We start from the raw sequence: 16,721 nt of genomic DNA on the forward strand, positions 1-16,721 counted from the left end.
GTAGAAGGTAGTCTGTAGAGCAAGGACTGTAAAGTTGACAACTGTAGCTCTAAAAATGGCAGTACAAAATTGGCAAGTAGTACACTGAGATTTACCTATAACCAATAGTGCAAATGAGTCTGTAATTCTTGTTTCTTCTATGAATTGCTTGAGAAACCTAGGTAGTACTGTGGTGTAAATTAAAGAAAAAATAATAATTCATAGTTATCTGAAACTGAATCTCCATGCTGATGAATATTCAAATGTGTGGGTGTGTTTAAAACCAAAGCATCAACCCCCCTGTGTAATAATGTGACCAGGTTTCCTTTAATACAGATGCATCCTCAATGCTGTCTCATTATTGACCAATCCAACAAGCTTGAAAATCCTCCTGCAGCTACAACATGTTTCTATGAAGAAGTGGTCTTATTTTTGAGACTTGTTGTATTTCTAATATATTTGTAAATGTTTAACAGGGTTCTTACAGATGCAGACAATCAAGCAATGGACTACTGCTTTTCAAACCACAATTTGTCATGCATCAAAGAAATCAAACCTAAAGTAGAGTACTTTTTTTTGTACATTTTCATATCGTTAGCATCTGTTTTTACTGTGTTTCTGAATCTGCTGGTGATCATCTCCATCTCTCACTTCAAGCAGCTTCACACTCCAACCAACCTGCTCATTCTCTCTCTGGCTGTGGCCGACCTACTTGTTGGACTGATTGTTATACCACTGATGGGCATCAGATATATTGAGACATGTTGGTACTTTGGAGAGACATTTTGTTCTTTGTTTCCATTTATTCTTTATACTATTGTTTCGGCATCTCTTGGTAATTTAGTTTTTATATCTATAGATCGTTACATTGCTGTGAAAGATCCTTTGCAATATCCAACAAGGGTCACCACCAACAAAGCTGTTTTTTGTATAATTTTAAATTGGCTATGTTCAAGCATATATTCAATTATCATTTTATACGATGCTATCTTCATTTCAGAGAACCCTAATACATGTTATGGGGACTGTATTGTTACTGTTAAGTATGAGTATGTTCTCACAGACCTCATTGTTTCATTGGTGGCCCCTTGTTCAGTTATAATATCTTTATATGGGCAGATCTTCTGTATAGCAAAATATCAAGCTCGACTCATAAACTCTGTCACAAATGTCAGCAAATCAGAAAAAAAGGCAGCAAAAACACTGGGGATTGTGATAGCAGTTTATCTTCTATGTTGGATACCATATTACATAACCTCACTTTTTCCAGGACATGATACAAATGAATCCGCTGTGATAAACATTATGGGTTGGATTTTGTATTTGAATTCTTCTATAAATCCCCTCATCTATGCATTATTTTATCAATGGTTTAGAATTTCAACTAAACACATTCTGTCTCTGAAAATATTCAATCCATCATCAGAGTACTTAAGTCTGTTCCCAGATGTAAATGATCATTGATAATCTGTCATGTCAATGGCATAAAAAACAAATCGATTTGTATGATGTATTTTGTTGGCCATGCTGTGGTAGTTAACTTTTTGTACTGCAACCTCTATCAATAACAGCACCTCTAACAACTGTTTGATAACATATTTAGAGACAATAAACTGTGCACCTGCAGCAGAGACAATTGTGTGTCAGAAAATAAATTACTATGTGGAAATACATAACGATAAACATTTATGTCTCCTTTCTCCCTGAGAATGTGAAAATAATGAGAGAATAATGTGGCCTAAGAAAAAGGTTCAGCATTCAGATGTTTCAACATCTTAACTGTGAGAATTAAGCTATGTGCAATTGAATTAAAGCAACAGAACATTACTTTACATTAATATAGAACATTTCTTGCATTAGTACTGAGTACATATTTCTATAAAATATAATTTAGTTTGGATTTGTTTTCTGCTTAAACATTTCGCACTGTTTATATGTGTTTGTGTGTGTGTGTGTGTGTGTGTATATATATATATATATATATATATATATTTAGAAAATGCAGTGCTGTGACAAGACAGCTTACAAGATGAGACACTAAATTGGGTTCACAAGACCAGACAAGTTTGTTGCACAGTATTCTTTAAAAAAAAATCCTCCATGACAAAATGCATGACTGAAAAAATAGTCTGCAGGAGCATCATGAAATTATTTAATAAATGAGTATTAATTATAATATGCATTGAAAGACAACAATATAAAAAAACACTGTAAAAAGTTTTGCTACAAACTTAACTGGTTCTCTTCAGACCGTACTGTAAATACATTATGAACTTCCAGAACTTCTGATTGAGGGTGTGTGAGACCTCCTAATTGAACTCTTTTCCACAAACTGAACATAGGGGGGAAAAAAACAGTGTAAAGGGTATAAATTACGAAAATAAATAGCAGTTTTATTAAGTTCAACCATGATCAAAGTACTCTCTCAGTATTCAAAGTCCAAACAGAGACCAGAGCTAAGAGGGGGTAACAAATAGGGGAGAGTGGGACAAATCCTAATGCTTTTTGCAACACATTCTCACACCCAACTCGTCACATATGGACGCTTGACCAGGACCCCTTGTCGTCACTTTTCAACGAGCTGGGCGTACCTTTATCGTCAATTTTCGACGCGCTGGGTGCTCCATTCAATTCAATGAGAAACCTTTGGCGTCATACACAGACGCATTTAATTATTTGCGTTTGTAAAAGCAGACATGTTTTATTAATATTTAAAGGCTAATTTTATATTTTGGAGCAACTAACCCAACTCCTACCCTAAACCTACCCACATCTTAACAATATAAAACACATACCAGGCAAATAAATGCACAGTCGCAAGTATTTATTGCAAAATCTGACCAAAACAGTATAAAAGTATTAGCTCATGTTGCATTCCAAGTCTTCTGAAGTCGATACGATGTCTTCGTGTGAAGAACAGAGTTGATCTTGATGTTTTAATCGCTGAAATGATGATCCCGCTGCCCCGTGAACGAACTCATTCATATCTCATTCAAATAATTCAAAAGACTCCTGAGCATGACGCGATCGGTCACAAGACACACGAGAGCCAATGACATTTTACAATCAATGCTGACGTAATGACGCAATTGGTCACAAGACATATGAGAGCCAATAAAATTTCACTATGAAATCTGAAGTACGGGCGGCAATATTTGAAATTTGATGTGTTTGTTCATGATCTTCGGCGGATGGAGATGCTGATCGCTTTTGGGGATTTTCTTCATGCAAATCAATCGTTTGGCCTCGGAAAACTTGGATTATTTAACTTTTTTGAATAACTCGTGGATGCAGTTGAATGTTATATCCTGTGTTTTATATTATGTTCACACAAATGGGTAGGTTTAGGGATGGGGTGGGGTGGGGTTGGGTTACATGTTAAAATGTGTTTAAATAGCATAAATAAAATAAATGTTAATGAAATCATGTTAAAATGTGTCTAAATAGCGTAAAAAAATGTAAATGAAATCATGTTAAAATGTGTCTAAATAGCGTAAATAAAATAAATGTAAATGAAATTATGCTTGCTGATTTAATTGAGAAGCACACTCCAACATGTCATAATGGCAAAATTATAAACCAATAAATAATTTCAATAAATAAATCAAAAAATAAATTTCACCATGACGATAATATTCCCATTCCCAGTGCGTCTGTGTATGACGCCAAAGGTTTCTCATTGAAATGAATGGAGCACCCAGCGCGTCGAAAATTGACGATAAAGGTACGCCCAGCTCGTTGAAAAGTGACGACAAGGGGTCCTGGTCAAGCGTCCATATGTGACGAGTTGGGTGTGAGAATGTGTTGGCTTTTTGATTGTCTCAGTTTGTGTAAATCCACTCAGGGTTCAGAGTATTTATTCCACATTAACTGCACACATGTGTAGTACAATTATGTGGGTTTTTTTTATTTGCAGTCTATACTTGTTTTTTGATTTATCCCGAAAGAATGGAAGTAAAATGTGACAAATACATGTCTATGCTATACAGCATAGTTCAAAACATAAAAATATTTCATAAAAACTTGTTTACTCAATGCTCCCATATCCCAGGATGGGCTCTTCGGCGGCACGGTTGAGAAATTCACCCAACAGTTCTCAGCCGCCCAGAAGCAGAACGAGGCCATCAAGCACATACTGCCACAGTGGCTAGCTGCTCCACCTTTTAGGGCTCGGGTTGAGCTGCACTCGCGACCTGCGTTATTCTGTCCTGGCAATAGTGTTCTGAACCAAGCACTGACAGATAGCTAACAGAAATAAAGCTTCATCACACGTTCTTCTTTTGTGCTTATGTGATGCACACTTTATTTCTGTTAGCTATCTGTCAGTGCTTGGTTCAGAACACTATTGCCAGGACAGAATAGTAAAAGATCGTCTGCACGGCGGGTGAGGACAAACAAACTTGATTTCGTCCAGCTGACAGTTAATATAATATCAAGATGGATGAGTCACAGCCTCTCAAGGAAGCTGATCAAGCTCTTGAAACAAAATCACGGTCAAGCAGATCACATCGTTCAAGTAGATCTTCAGCTAGTGTAGCGGCAACCACGGCTAGAGCTAAAGCAGCATCATACAAAGTAAAAGCCTCTTATGCAGAGAAGGAAGCCAGCATTATGAGAGAGAGAGCTGAAATTGAAGAACATCAACAGAAAACACTAGCGGAAGCAGCACGCAGAAAAGCAGAGGTTGAAGCTGATTTATATGTGTTACAACTGCAGAAAGAAGCTGTAGCAGCATCTACAGAGGCAGAGGTTTACGAAGCTGCGGGTTATGGAGAAGATGAAGCCAGTGTCGACCTAGGAAAAGAATCGTTCATCTCAAGCAGAGCTGAACGCACCAAAGAGTATGTGCAGAAATACTCACAGCTACAAAATGCTCCTAATTCCCAACATGCAAGTGAGAATGCAAGTTATGTGACTCAGAGTCATGCTGCAGGCTCAATTACTTCTCATTGTGCAATGGCAAAAGAGGACTCGAATGCTGAAACAATTCCTATGAGCCAGGAACAGAAAATTCAACACGACTTTCAGTGTTTTCCTTCAAATGTAAAAATTGAGCCATTTGATGGAGCTGATGAAGTACGGCATCAAAACTATCCAGTACGAATGCAGCGTGAATCGGGCCTTCTCAAGTCCCAGCTGGGTGCTCTACTCCAGCACCACCACAAGTTAGTGACTTCACTACATATTTGTTGAAAAAAGAAATGGTGAGTTCAGGCTTGTTCCAATTTGATGACTGTCCGGAAAATTACTGGGCGTGGAAAACATCTTTTCAAGCTGTAACCAGTGAACTCAGTATAACTAGTAGAGAGGAGATTGACCTTCTCGTCAGATGGCTCGGTCCTGATTCATCTAAACATGCCAAACGAATTAAATCCGTTCATGTCAGTAACCCTGCCTTAGGAGTGCAAATGATATGGTGTCGCCTTGAAGACTGTTATGGATGTCCAGAGGTCATTGAGCAGGCAATGTTAAGGAGACTTGAGGCTTTCCCTCACATCACAAACAAGGACACCTATCGTCTGAGAGATCTTGGGGACTTGTTGCTTGAACTGCAATCTGCAAAGCAGAGTGGTCGTTTACCCGGACTCGCTTACCTTGATACAGCGAGGGGAGTTAACCCCATCGCAGAAAAGCTGCCATTCAGTCTCCAAGACAAATGGATTACACAAGGTTCCAGGTATAAGGAGGATCATAATGTGTATTTTCCTCCATTCTGCTTCTTCGTCGAATTTGTTTGTAGACAAGCAAGAACTAGAAACGATCCTAGTTTTGCACTCGCCACAACTGGCCGTTTGAACAACTCAAAATTTGATGGAGCTGTGAGGTCAAATAACAGAACATCTGTCTTCGTCAAGAAAACTGAAATAATGGCTGCACGACCAAACAAAGACGGAAACCCAGATGAGAATGTAGATCCAGATAAGTTTTGCACCATACACAATAAGCCTCATCCACTTCATAAGTGTCGCACGTTTAGAACTAAACACCTAGACGAACGAAAAGCTCATCTGAAGGAAAAGTCCATCTGTTTTAGATGTTGTGCTTCCACTAAGCATGTTGCAAGAGACTGCAGAGCATCTGTTAAGTGCAGAGAATGTGACAGTGACCGACACAATGCAGCCATGCATCCGGGTCCTGCTCCGTGGTCTATTGAAGCATCGGTATCAACAGCAGACCAAATCAAGGAAAAAACAGAGGAAGACACTGCCGAGGTTAACAACAAGTGCACTGAGATTTGCGGAGAAGCTAATAAACCCAAGTCGTGTTCGAAGATTTGTCTCGTAAAGGTTTATCCCTCTAACCAACGTGAAAAAGCCAAATGTATTTATGCTGTACTGGATGAACAGAGTAATAGGTCATTGGCAAAGTCACAGTTCTTTGATCTGTTCAACATCGTAAGCAGGTCTTCCCCCTATACACTGAAGACGTGTTCAGGCATTGTGTCCACGGCGGGGAGGAAAGTAAGTGGATTTTCAATTGAGTCGCTTGATGGGAAAACTGTAGTTGCTCTTCCGCCCTTGTTAGAGTGCAACACCTTACCAGATGATAGATCTGAGATTCCTACGCCTGAGGTAGCTTTGCATTTCCCTCACCTCACTGCGGTGGCAGAGAAAATCCCACCTTTAGATCCTAGCGCTCCTATGCTTCTGCTTTTGGGACGAGACATTCTTAGTGTACACAAAGTGCGTGAGCAGTACAATGGACCCCAAGATACACCTTATGCACAACGCTTGGACTTAGGCTGGGTAATAGTGGGAGAAGTTTGTCTTGATGGGACTCATCGGCAGTCTAGTGTGAACGCTTACAAGACCAACATACTTCCAAATGGACGAACTTCATTCTTCTCTCCATGCACAAAAGGCATCAACATTGTAGAACGGGGGGAGTCACCTCTTTTGTCATACTTACCTGATCCACCATGTTCTCTCAAACGTTTAAAATCTAGTGAGAGCTATACAAAGTGCTTGAAGGAGAATGTGTTCTTCTTATCTCCAGAGGATGATAAAGTTGCTTTGTCTGTGGAGGATAAAATCTTCCTAGAAATAATGGACAAAGAGGTGTATGTCGACGAGGATAACCACTGGGTGGCGCCACTTCCATTCCGTTTTCCAAGAATTCAACTACCAAACAACAGAGAGCAAGCTATGCAGAGGCTGAACTCATTACAGCGTACTCTCTTAAAGAAACCAAAAATGAAAACGCATTTCTTTGATTTCATGCAAAAAGTGATTGAAAACAAACAAGCAGAACCTGCTCCACCCTTGCAATCCAGAGAAGAATGTTGGTATTTACCAATTTTTGGAGTTTACCACCCCCACAAACCTGACAAAATTCGGGTGGTCTTTGATTCGAGTGCGCAGTGTGGAGGGATCTCCCTCAATGATGTTTTACTGAGCGGACCTGACCTCAACAATACTCTATTAGGAGTGCTGTTGCGTTTCCGTAGGGAGAAGATAGCGGTGATGGCAGACATAGAACAAATGTTCTATTGTTTCAAAGTAAAAGAGCAGCATCGCAACTATCTTCGTTTCCTTTGGCATAAAGACAACTGTGCAGAAAAGGAAATCATTGATTACAGAATGACTGTACATGTCTTTGGCAACAGTCCTTCGCCAGCAGTCGCTATATACGCTCTAAGACGAGCGGCAGAGCGTGGTGAATCGGAGTGCGGAACGGACGCCAAGGATTTTGTACTCCGCAATTTCTATGTTGATGATGGCATCATATCTGTCCCTACTGAAAGAGAAGCTGTTGATCTCTTAAGGCGCACACAGACAATGTTGGCGAAGTCAAGTCTGAACCTGCATAAAGTAGCCTCCAACAGTGCTTCAGTTATGGAAGCTTTTACATCTAGTGAGAGGGCCAAAGATCTCAAAGACTTAGATTTTGATAAGGATCCAATACCCCTCCAACGCAGCCTTGGCATAAGTTGGAACCTCAAAGCGGACTGCTTTACATTCAGAGTTTCTCAGGATCACAAACCTTTCACTAGAAGAGGTATCCTTTCAACAGTCAATAGTTTGTTGTCACGTTACAGACAAAGGAAATGGTGCGAGGACTCAAGTGCAGAAAAGGATATATATTTATAACAAATAAAACATAAATACAAAACAAACACCCACGAGGGGGCAAAACACATTATAGAACATAAACTAAAACTCAAAACATACCAACAGAAGTCACTGGGGGAACGGGAGACGCAGACATTACACAAGGATCCAACCCAGACTGACAAACACAAGGAGATTATAAAGGGAACAAACAAGGCAGATAATGAGGGAGAACAGGTGGGGCAAATAAACCAATAATCAGATAACAAGAGGGAGGGATCTGACAATGACACATGCTCAACATAACAAACCCACATGTGCACACAAGACAGGACAGGCATGTGACATTACCCCCTCCTTAAGGAGCGGCTACCAGACGCTCCACTAGGGACGGGCGGGACAGACCAGGGCGGCACGGGAGGGACAGACCAGGGGGGCACGGGAGGGACAGACCAGGGGGGCACGGGAGGGACAGACCAGGGGGGCACGGGAGGGACAGACCAGGGGGGCACGGGAGGGACTGACCAGGGGGGCACGGGAGGGGCAGACCAGGAAGAAACAGACAAGGGAGGGGTAAACAAGGGAGGGACAAGGAAAACAAAAAGTTCAAGAGGCCACGGTGGCACACAAAGTTCGAATGGCCAGGACGGCCCGCCGAGGTCGGGAGGCCCACCGAGTTCAGGCGGCCCGCAGAGTTCAGGCGGCCAGGGCGGCGCGGTGAGAGCAGGACTCCTGGGTGGCGCGGTGAGTGCAGGGGGCGCCAGGGAGGAGCGGTGAGAGCAGGACGCCTCAGCGGCGCACGGAGAGCAGGACGCCTCAGCGGCGCACGGAGAGCAGGACGCCTCAGCGGCGCACGGAGAGCAGGACGCCTCAGCGGCGCACGGAGAGCAGGACGCCTCAGCGGCGCACGGAGAGCAGGACGCCTCAGCGGCGCACGGAGAGCAGGACGCCTCAGCGGCGCACGGAGAGCAGGACGCCTCAGCGGCGCACGGAGAGCAGGACGCCTCAGCGGCGCACGGAGAGCAGGACGCCTCAGCGGCGCACGGAGAGCAGGACGCCTCAGCGGCGCACGGAGAGCAGGACGCCTCAGCGGCGCACGGAGAGCAGGACGCCTCAGCGGCGCACGGAGAGCAGGACGCCTCAGCGGCGCACGGAGAGCAGGACGCCTCAGCGGCGCACGGAGAGCAGGACGCCTCAGCGGCGCACGGAGAGCAGGACGCCTCAGCGGCGCACGGAGAGCAGGACGCCTCAGCGGCGCACGGAGAGCAGGACGCCTCAGCGGCGCACGGAGAGCAGGACGCCTCAGCGGCGCACGGAGAGCAGGACGCCTCAGCGCCGCACGGAGAGCAGGACGCCTCAGCGGCGCACGGAGAGCAGGACGCCTCAGCGGCGCACGGAGAGCAGGACGCCTCAGCGGCGCACGGAGAGCAGGACCCCTCAGCGGCGCACGGAGAGCAGGACGCCTCAGCGGCGCACGGAGAGCAGGACGCCTCAGCGGCGCAGGCAGGGCGTTGGGGAAACTTCTCCAGTCCAGCAGTATCCACCGGCACTGGGACCACCGGAATACGATCCGCTGGCATTGGGACCACCGGAACATGATCTGCCGGAACTGGGACCACCGGAACACGATCCACCGGCACAGGGACCACCGGAACACGATCCGCCGGCACAGGGACCACCGGAACACGATCCGCCGGAACTGAGACCACCGGCTCACGATCCACCGGAACTGGGACCACCGGAACTGCCTCCGGGGCTTCGGATAAAGCCCTGTGCTCCTTCCACGCATGCAGGACTGCCACCACAAAGCATCCCATCACAGCCCTCCAGGCCGTTTCCGGACTCGGGACCACCGGAACGGAGTCCACCGGCACAGGGACCACCGGAACACGATCCACCGGCACAGGGACCACCGGAACACGATCCACCGGCACAGGGACCACCGGAGCACGATCCACCGGCACAGGGACCACCGGAGCACGATCCACCGGCACAGGGACCACCGGAGTGGTGGATGACACCCTGTGCTTTTCCCAAGCATGCAGGACTGCCACCACAAACCCTCCCATTACGGCCCTCCAGGCCATGTCCGGACTCGGGATTCCCGGACTCGGGACCCCCGGAACTGGCACCGAGGGAGAACTTCTCTGCTGAGTCCTCATTGTATGGTTGGATCCTTCTGTCACGTCACAGACAAAGGAAATGGTGCGAGGACTCAAGTGCAGAAAAGGATATATATTTATAACAAATAAAACATAAATACAAAACAAACACCCACGAGGGGGCAAAACACATTATAGAACATAAACTAAAACTCAAAACATACCAACAGAAGTCACTGGGGGAACGGGAGACGCAGACATTACACAAGGATCCAACCCAGACTGACAAACACAAGGAGATTATAAAGGGAACAAACAAGGCAGATAATGAGGGAGAACAGGTGGGGCAAATAAACCAATAATCAGATAACAAGAGGGAGGGATCTGACAATGACACATGCTCAACATAACAAACCCACATGTGCACACAAGACAGGACAGGCATGTGACATTTGTATGATCCTCTCGGGTTTGTCTGCCCAGTCACCATGCAAGGCAAAGCTCTAGTAAGAGAACTTTCAACTATGCAACAGGATTGGGACGCCATTCTTCCATTAGAAAAAGGAGACCAATGGAAAGCATGGACTTCATCTCTGGCCGAGCTTGATCAACTGCAAATACCCAGAGCTTACGTTCCAACATCAGTATTTGGAGCTCAGCACAGAGAGCTGTGCGTTTTCTCAGACGCTTCTACTTTAGCTATTGCTGCAGTAGCGTACTTAAGAGTAATAGACTCAAATGGGAAGCCTCATGTAGGGTTTGTAATGGGAAGATCCAAATTGGCCCCTTTCCCTGCTCACACTGTTCCACGACTCGAGCTATGTGCAGCAGTTCTGGCTGTTGAGTTGATGGAGCTCATAAAGGAAGAACTTGACACAGAGCTTAACAACATCCATTTCTACACTGACAGTCGTATAGTGCTTGGTTACATTCACAATGTGACACGAAGATTCTACATGTATGTGGCTAATAGGGTTGCACGCATAAGAAAAAACACGGAACCTAGCCAATGGCATTTCGTCTGTTCTGAACAGAACCCAGCAGATCATGCTACTAGGTTTGTGGCAGCAGCCCACTTACCCCTAACCAACTGGTTCTCAGGTCCAGGGTTTCTTAAGGAAAGTGGTCCTATAGCATGTAGTGTAGATTCGTCATATGGACTTGTCAGAGCAGAAGAGGATGTTGAAATTCACCCTCAGGTGAACACACAGATGACTAACATTACAGAGCAGTCACTTGGCTCAAGCAGATTTGAACGTTTCTCAAGCTGGAGATCTTTAGTGAGGGCTGTCACTACCCTTACTCACATTGCAAGATCGTTCTCGCTATCTCGATCTAACAATCTATGCAGAAAGTGGCATCAATGTGCTAAAACCTCAGATGTGGAGATTTCACAAGCTAAGTCAACTATAATCAAAACTGTACAGCGAGAAGTGTACAGAGAGGAATTTGAGAGTCTGACCAAGCATGGTAAAGTCTCGCAGCGTAGCACACTCCAAAGACTTGACCCTTTTGTGGACGATATTGGGTTGTTAAGAGTAGGGGGCCGCATTCACTGTGCTGATGTCTCAGAACCAGAGAAGCATCCCTTGATAATCCCACCTAACAATTACGTGGTTGATCTCTTAATTCAGTATTACCACTATCAAGTGGCTCATCAAGGCCGTCATTTTACAGAGGGTGCAATACGCAGTGCTGGTTTGTGGATTGTTAATGGCAAAAGACTAATCTCAAGTGTTATCCACAAATGTGTGTTATGCAAGAAGCTAAGGGGTAGAATGGAGAGTCAAAAGATGTCTGCCTTGCCCTTGGACAGAGTTTCTATGGATCCACCTTTTACACACACAGGTCTTGATGTATTTGGTCCATTCACTGTGGTGACACGCAAGACAAGAGGGAACAGTACTGAGAACAAGCGGTGGACTGTCATATTCAGTTGCTTGAGTACCAGGGCAGTTCACATGGAGGTCATGGAGTCTCTATCAGCATCCAGTTTCATTTGTGCTTTGCGACGCTTCTTGGCTGTCAGAGGACCCGTTAAGCATTTTCGTTCAGACAGAGGGACGAATTTTGTCGGAGCAGTTAAAGAACTCCAAATTGACAGTTCCGATTCATCCCCAACCGAGTTGAAATGTTTCTTAAAGAATCAAGGCTGTACTTGGACATTTAATGCTCCGCACTCCTCCCATATGGGGGGGGTGTGGGAAAGAATGATCGGCATAGCTAGACGTATTCTGGATGCTCTCTTGATGAAAACTCCCACAAGACTCACGCATGAGGTCTTAACAACATTAATGGCGGAAGTCATGGCCATTATGAATTCCCGACCCTTAACCCCAATTTCAACAGATGCGGGCATGCCTCAAGTGCTCTCACCAGCGATGCTCTTAACTCAGAAGGCGAGTGTTGCTCCTGCTCCTCCAGGAAACTTTGAGTTAGGTCACCTGCACAAAAATCAATGGCGTCAAGTCCAGATGTTGGCAGATTCATTCTGGAAGCGATGGAAGCAGGAGTACTTGTCTACCTTGCAACCAAGGAGGAAATGGACAGAGGAGAGAGATAATGTTCAGGAAGGGGATGTAGTTCTGTTGAAGGATGGGGAAGTGAAGCGCAGTGAGTGGCCAATTGGTCTCATAACAAAGACGGTAGCCTCGTCCGACGGAAAAATTCGTAAGGTCATGGTAAAGACTGCTAAGCAGGGCACTGTCAGAGAATATCTAAGACCTATTAGTGACATAGTCTTACTTTTGTCAAGTAATCAAAGTGTATAGTGGTATAACAAGTTATACCATGCGGGGAGTGTTCTGTGCAGTGTTAGTTTCTGTTTGTTAGTGTATTTGCATTTGTTTAAGTAGTCCTGGTGTGACACCTAGTGGCAAAAAATGTTATCACACTGCTTGATAGGACGCAACAGGAAGCTCGTAAAGCAGTAGAAGAAGATACTCGTGTTCGGTGACCAGCGTTTAGAACCACGTCATTGTTTGCTGTCTAATCCTTGGAGTAGATACGATCGTAAGTTACAAATTTCATATTAAACAACAACTAGTATTATTACGTAAGTTAAGTTAAAGCTGGTCATTATTGAGAGGCTTAGGGATCAATGTTTAATGCTGAAAGCTAGCGCGATCTAGCGGCTATTATGCTAATTGAGTTGTGAGATCTTTTTCCTCAAGCATGTGATTGATGTATATATATATAGATATTTATATATATATATCGGTTATTTATTTAGTTGTTTAAATGTGTAAGTGGATGTTTGGGAATGAGAAAAATATCCATTGTATTTTGTGAACCATTTTGTAATTTGTATATTTGTGTTTCTTTTCAGTTTTACAGTAAAGTAAAGTGTGCATCACATAAGCACAAAAGAAGAACGTGTGATGAAGCTTTATTTCTGTTAGCTATCTGTCAGTGCTTGGTTCAGAACACTATTGCCAGGACAGAATATGCGTGCTTTGTGATGGTTCGGTCGGATGCTTCCCATTTGGGGTAACAACACATGAAGCACGGGAAGCACGTCCTGAAGCATGACCTGAAGCACGTCCAACACCTGAAGCACGGGAATACCGCCTCAAGGGAAGCCCAGCAAGGCCTGCTGCACCCCAGCAGGCCCTCAGGGAGGCCTAGGGAGGCCAACTAACTGGGCTTGTAGCCATGAGGCGGTATTCCCGTGCTTCAGGTGTTGGATGGCAGGTAGTAGGCCTCACCAGGTCTCCCTGAGGGCCTGCTGTGGTAGCAGTAGGCCTCATCTGGCTGCCCCTGAGGGTGAGCTCCTGGGCTTCAGTCACTGGATGACAGGTAGTTCCCGGTTCCCAGTTCATATGGCAGTGAGCATGGTTGCTAGCCAGTTCAGCTAGCATGGTCTGCTATCAGGTAACAGGCCTCACCAGGCCTCACCAGTCCTCCCTGAGGTCGTTCCCCGTCCCCAGTGCTGGCTACGAGTAGCTGGCAGGTGGTTGGCCCTGCGGGTCATCCCTGGGGTTTTTTCTGTTGGATAGCACTGTCTGTCACCGGGCCTCTAACACTGGGCTGCCATTCGGCAATAGGCCTCTCCAGGCCGCCCTAAGACTCGCTACTGTGCGGGAGGCCTCCATCAGGCCTCCCTGGAGGCGAGCTCCGGGACCGCAGTCACCTCTGACGGTTTGCACATCCGTCTAGCAGGTATCAGGCCTCTCCAGGCCTTCCTGTGAGTGAGCCCCCCGAGCTTGGATGCTCGGTTAGCCTGTTTAACGTGGTGTCAGGTGATAGGCCCCCCCCCTGGGCCTCCCTGAGAAGGAATTCCCGGATCCGGTCTCGGTGACAAGCTAGCCGCTAGCAGGGCTTGCTGCCAGGTAATAGGTGTCGCCAGGCCTCCCTGAGGGCGAGCTCCATTGTTTGGACACTCACGCAGCTAGCATGGGTGGCTTCTGGTGTTGAATAGCCTCATGAGCCTCCCTGAGGGGACCAGTTCAGCCATTTCCCTGCGGCTTTAAACAGCTAGCCTCAACGGTGCCAGGAAGAGGCTCCTTCGGGCCTCCCTGGGGAGAAAAGGGTTATTTGGACGGAGACACATAACTGGCTAAGGCTGATAGCTAGTGGTTCCTGCCATCGGGTTTCGGTCCTCGCCGGCAGCACCTGATGGCGGTCGCATACTCTAGCACAACGAGATGACACTGCTGCTATGCGGTCCCTACAGGACGGGGACCTGCATAGGTTGCCTACAGCATGGTACCAACCAGTCAGGCTTAAGAGCTCCCCTCTTATGAGGGTCGTCTGTGAGCTTACGGCTGCCTGGGTCTGATCAGTTGGTCGTAGGCCCCGCGGGGCCTCCCTGTGAGATCAGCCCGTAGGCCTTCTTAGGCCTCCTGAGCACCCCTGTAATGTATGTGCTCAGTAGATCCTAGGATCGAGCAGCTGACTCCCCTCGCTAGCAAGGGTTGGAAAACCCTACGCTGAGCGCTGTTCTCCAGGATAGCCCGTCTCTGAGGTCCGGCCTGAGGCGGACACTGCCAGTTTTGCAGTCCCTCAGCTGGAAGCCTCTCCAGAGGTGAGTTTCCAGAGGCTCTGTTTTTCAACAGACAGCGTTGGCCGACGGAAGCGTCCCACATAGTGACGCCAGGTCAGGCCTCCCTGGTGGCATTCTGTGAAGTTTTTCCCGAATAGTGACTGGCTGGAGTGCCCTCGGGTCCCCTAGCCACATTCCCTTAAAGGAACTCCTTCTGTCAAATGGGTTGGTTCCAGGCCTTTGAGCGGCCAGGGTAGGACTTCATGTACACGAAGGTGCCCCCCAAGGCCATAGCTCGGGCTATGACCATAGGGAATGCTGTCACTGACAGCCTAGTGTGACCTGAGGGGGAGTGGTGCAGGCATTTAAGTTGAATGTGCTTGTCCTGACAGTTGTCACTGCCAGTAGGCATGCACTCCCATCGGCATGGCGGCGTGAGTATATCGTTCCCCGTAGCGTCAAGCTGAGGCAGCGCAAGTTCCCTTTCGAAAGGGCACGTCTCTGATTACGACTGTAACCTTAGATCCCTGAGAACAGGGAACGAGGCGCTGTGTCATGGTGCCATGCCTCGGGGCCTGCCTGCAAACAGTCCCTTCAGACGAAAAAGCTGGTGTCATGTTTGCAAGGCGCCCTTATATACTTCCTGGTCGCACTTTGATGACATCATAGGCTGTCGCCGGTCAATAGGATTGCTGTGATTTGATAGTAGTTCAGACACCTGTCGCGCTGGAGGCGTTCATCGTAGCGTCAAGCTGACGCAGCGTCTCGTTCCCTGTTCTCAGGGAACTAAGGTTACAGTCGTAACCAGAGACGTTCTCTAACACCACTGGTGGAGGAAGTACTGAATCTCTGTCATTAAATACTGAGCTTTTTACACTGTTAAAGACTTTGATTCCCATCCTAAATATAGACAAAGTTTCAAAAACTAATGTTGGACGTTTGATGGAGTATTTCTGTGTCAAAAATACTCCTTCCGGTTTCTCACAAGTTTCGGAGAGTTTTTTTCGAGTATGGGTCGGCTTGACGTTAATAGAGCGGAAGGTCCTTGTATGGGCCGTACGGGCTCTTCTCCCGGTAGGGTGCGCGCACGCGTGTGACTAGCGAGAGAGGAAATGCACGCCCATAAACACTCCGCGCCGCGCTCCACTTTATTCCTATCGGTGACATCAAGCGACTTCAAAGCTTCAGCACAGCAAGTCACTGCTGTCAGGACTTCACCAAATCATACCAAAGAAGTGTGTTTTTGACGGAGCGGTCCCAGCGATAAAGGTTTGGTCCTTTTGGAAGCAGCTGGTGAGTAAAACTGCTTCAAATGTCTATGCTGTTGCCGCGTGAGTAAACATCAGTAAACGACACGATCGCGTGCTTCGTCATTCAAATGCGCTAACGGACTCCATTGTTGTTCTATGTATAATGTTACACTAGTCTGACGTGCAAAACCATTTTGCTTGCTACTGCTAAGGTTTAGTCGCATACAATAGTCCATAAACCGAATCATGTCCTCATAAACTCCGAGTAAAGACACACAAATGTTGACAGGCCACTAAATCAGTACATATCACAGAGACGGACGTCCTGCTGCTGCTGTTTCTCCTGTTCAATTTA

At 46.3% G+C, this 16,721-nt stretch overlaps 1 protein-coding gene across 1 annotated transcript; it reads left to right on the forward strand.

Annotated features, from left to right (window-relative positions):
- Nucleotides 1-483: 483 nt before the first annotated feature.
- On the forward strand, nucleotides 484-4,228 carry LOC137062427 (trace amine-associated receptor 13c-like). Its single transcript, XM_067433291.1, has 2 exons — nucleotides 484-1,428; nucleotides 4,031-4,228. Exons 1-2 carry the CDS (start codon nucleotides 484-486, stop codon nucleotides 4,226-4,228), a joined length of 1,143 nt encoding a protein of 380 aa, XP_067289392.1.
- The last annotated feature ends 12,493 nt before the right edge of the window (nucleotides 4,229-16,721 follow it).

Source organism: Pseudorasbora parva, chromosome 23, assembly GCF_024679245.1.
Source record: "Pseudorasbora parva isolate DD20220531a chromosome 23, ASM2467924v1, whole genome shotgun sequence".
Lineage (NCBI taxonomy): Eukaryota > Metazoa > Chordata > Actinopteri > Cypriniformes > Gobionidae > Pseudorasbora > Pseudorasbora parva.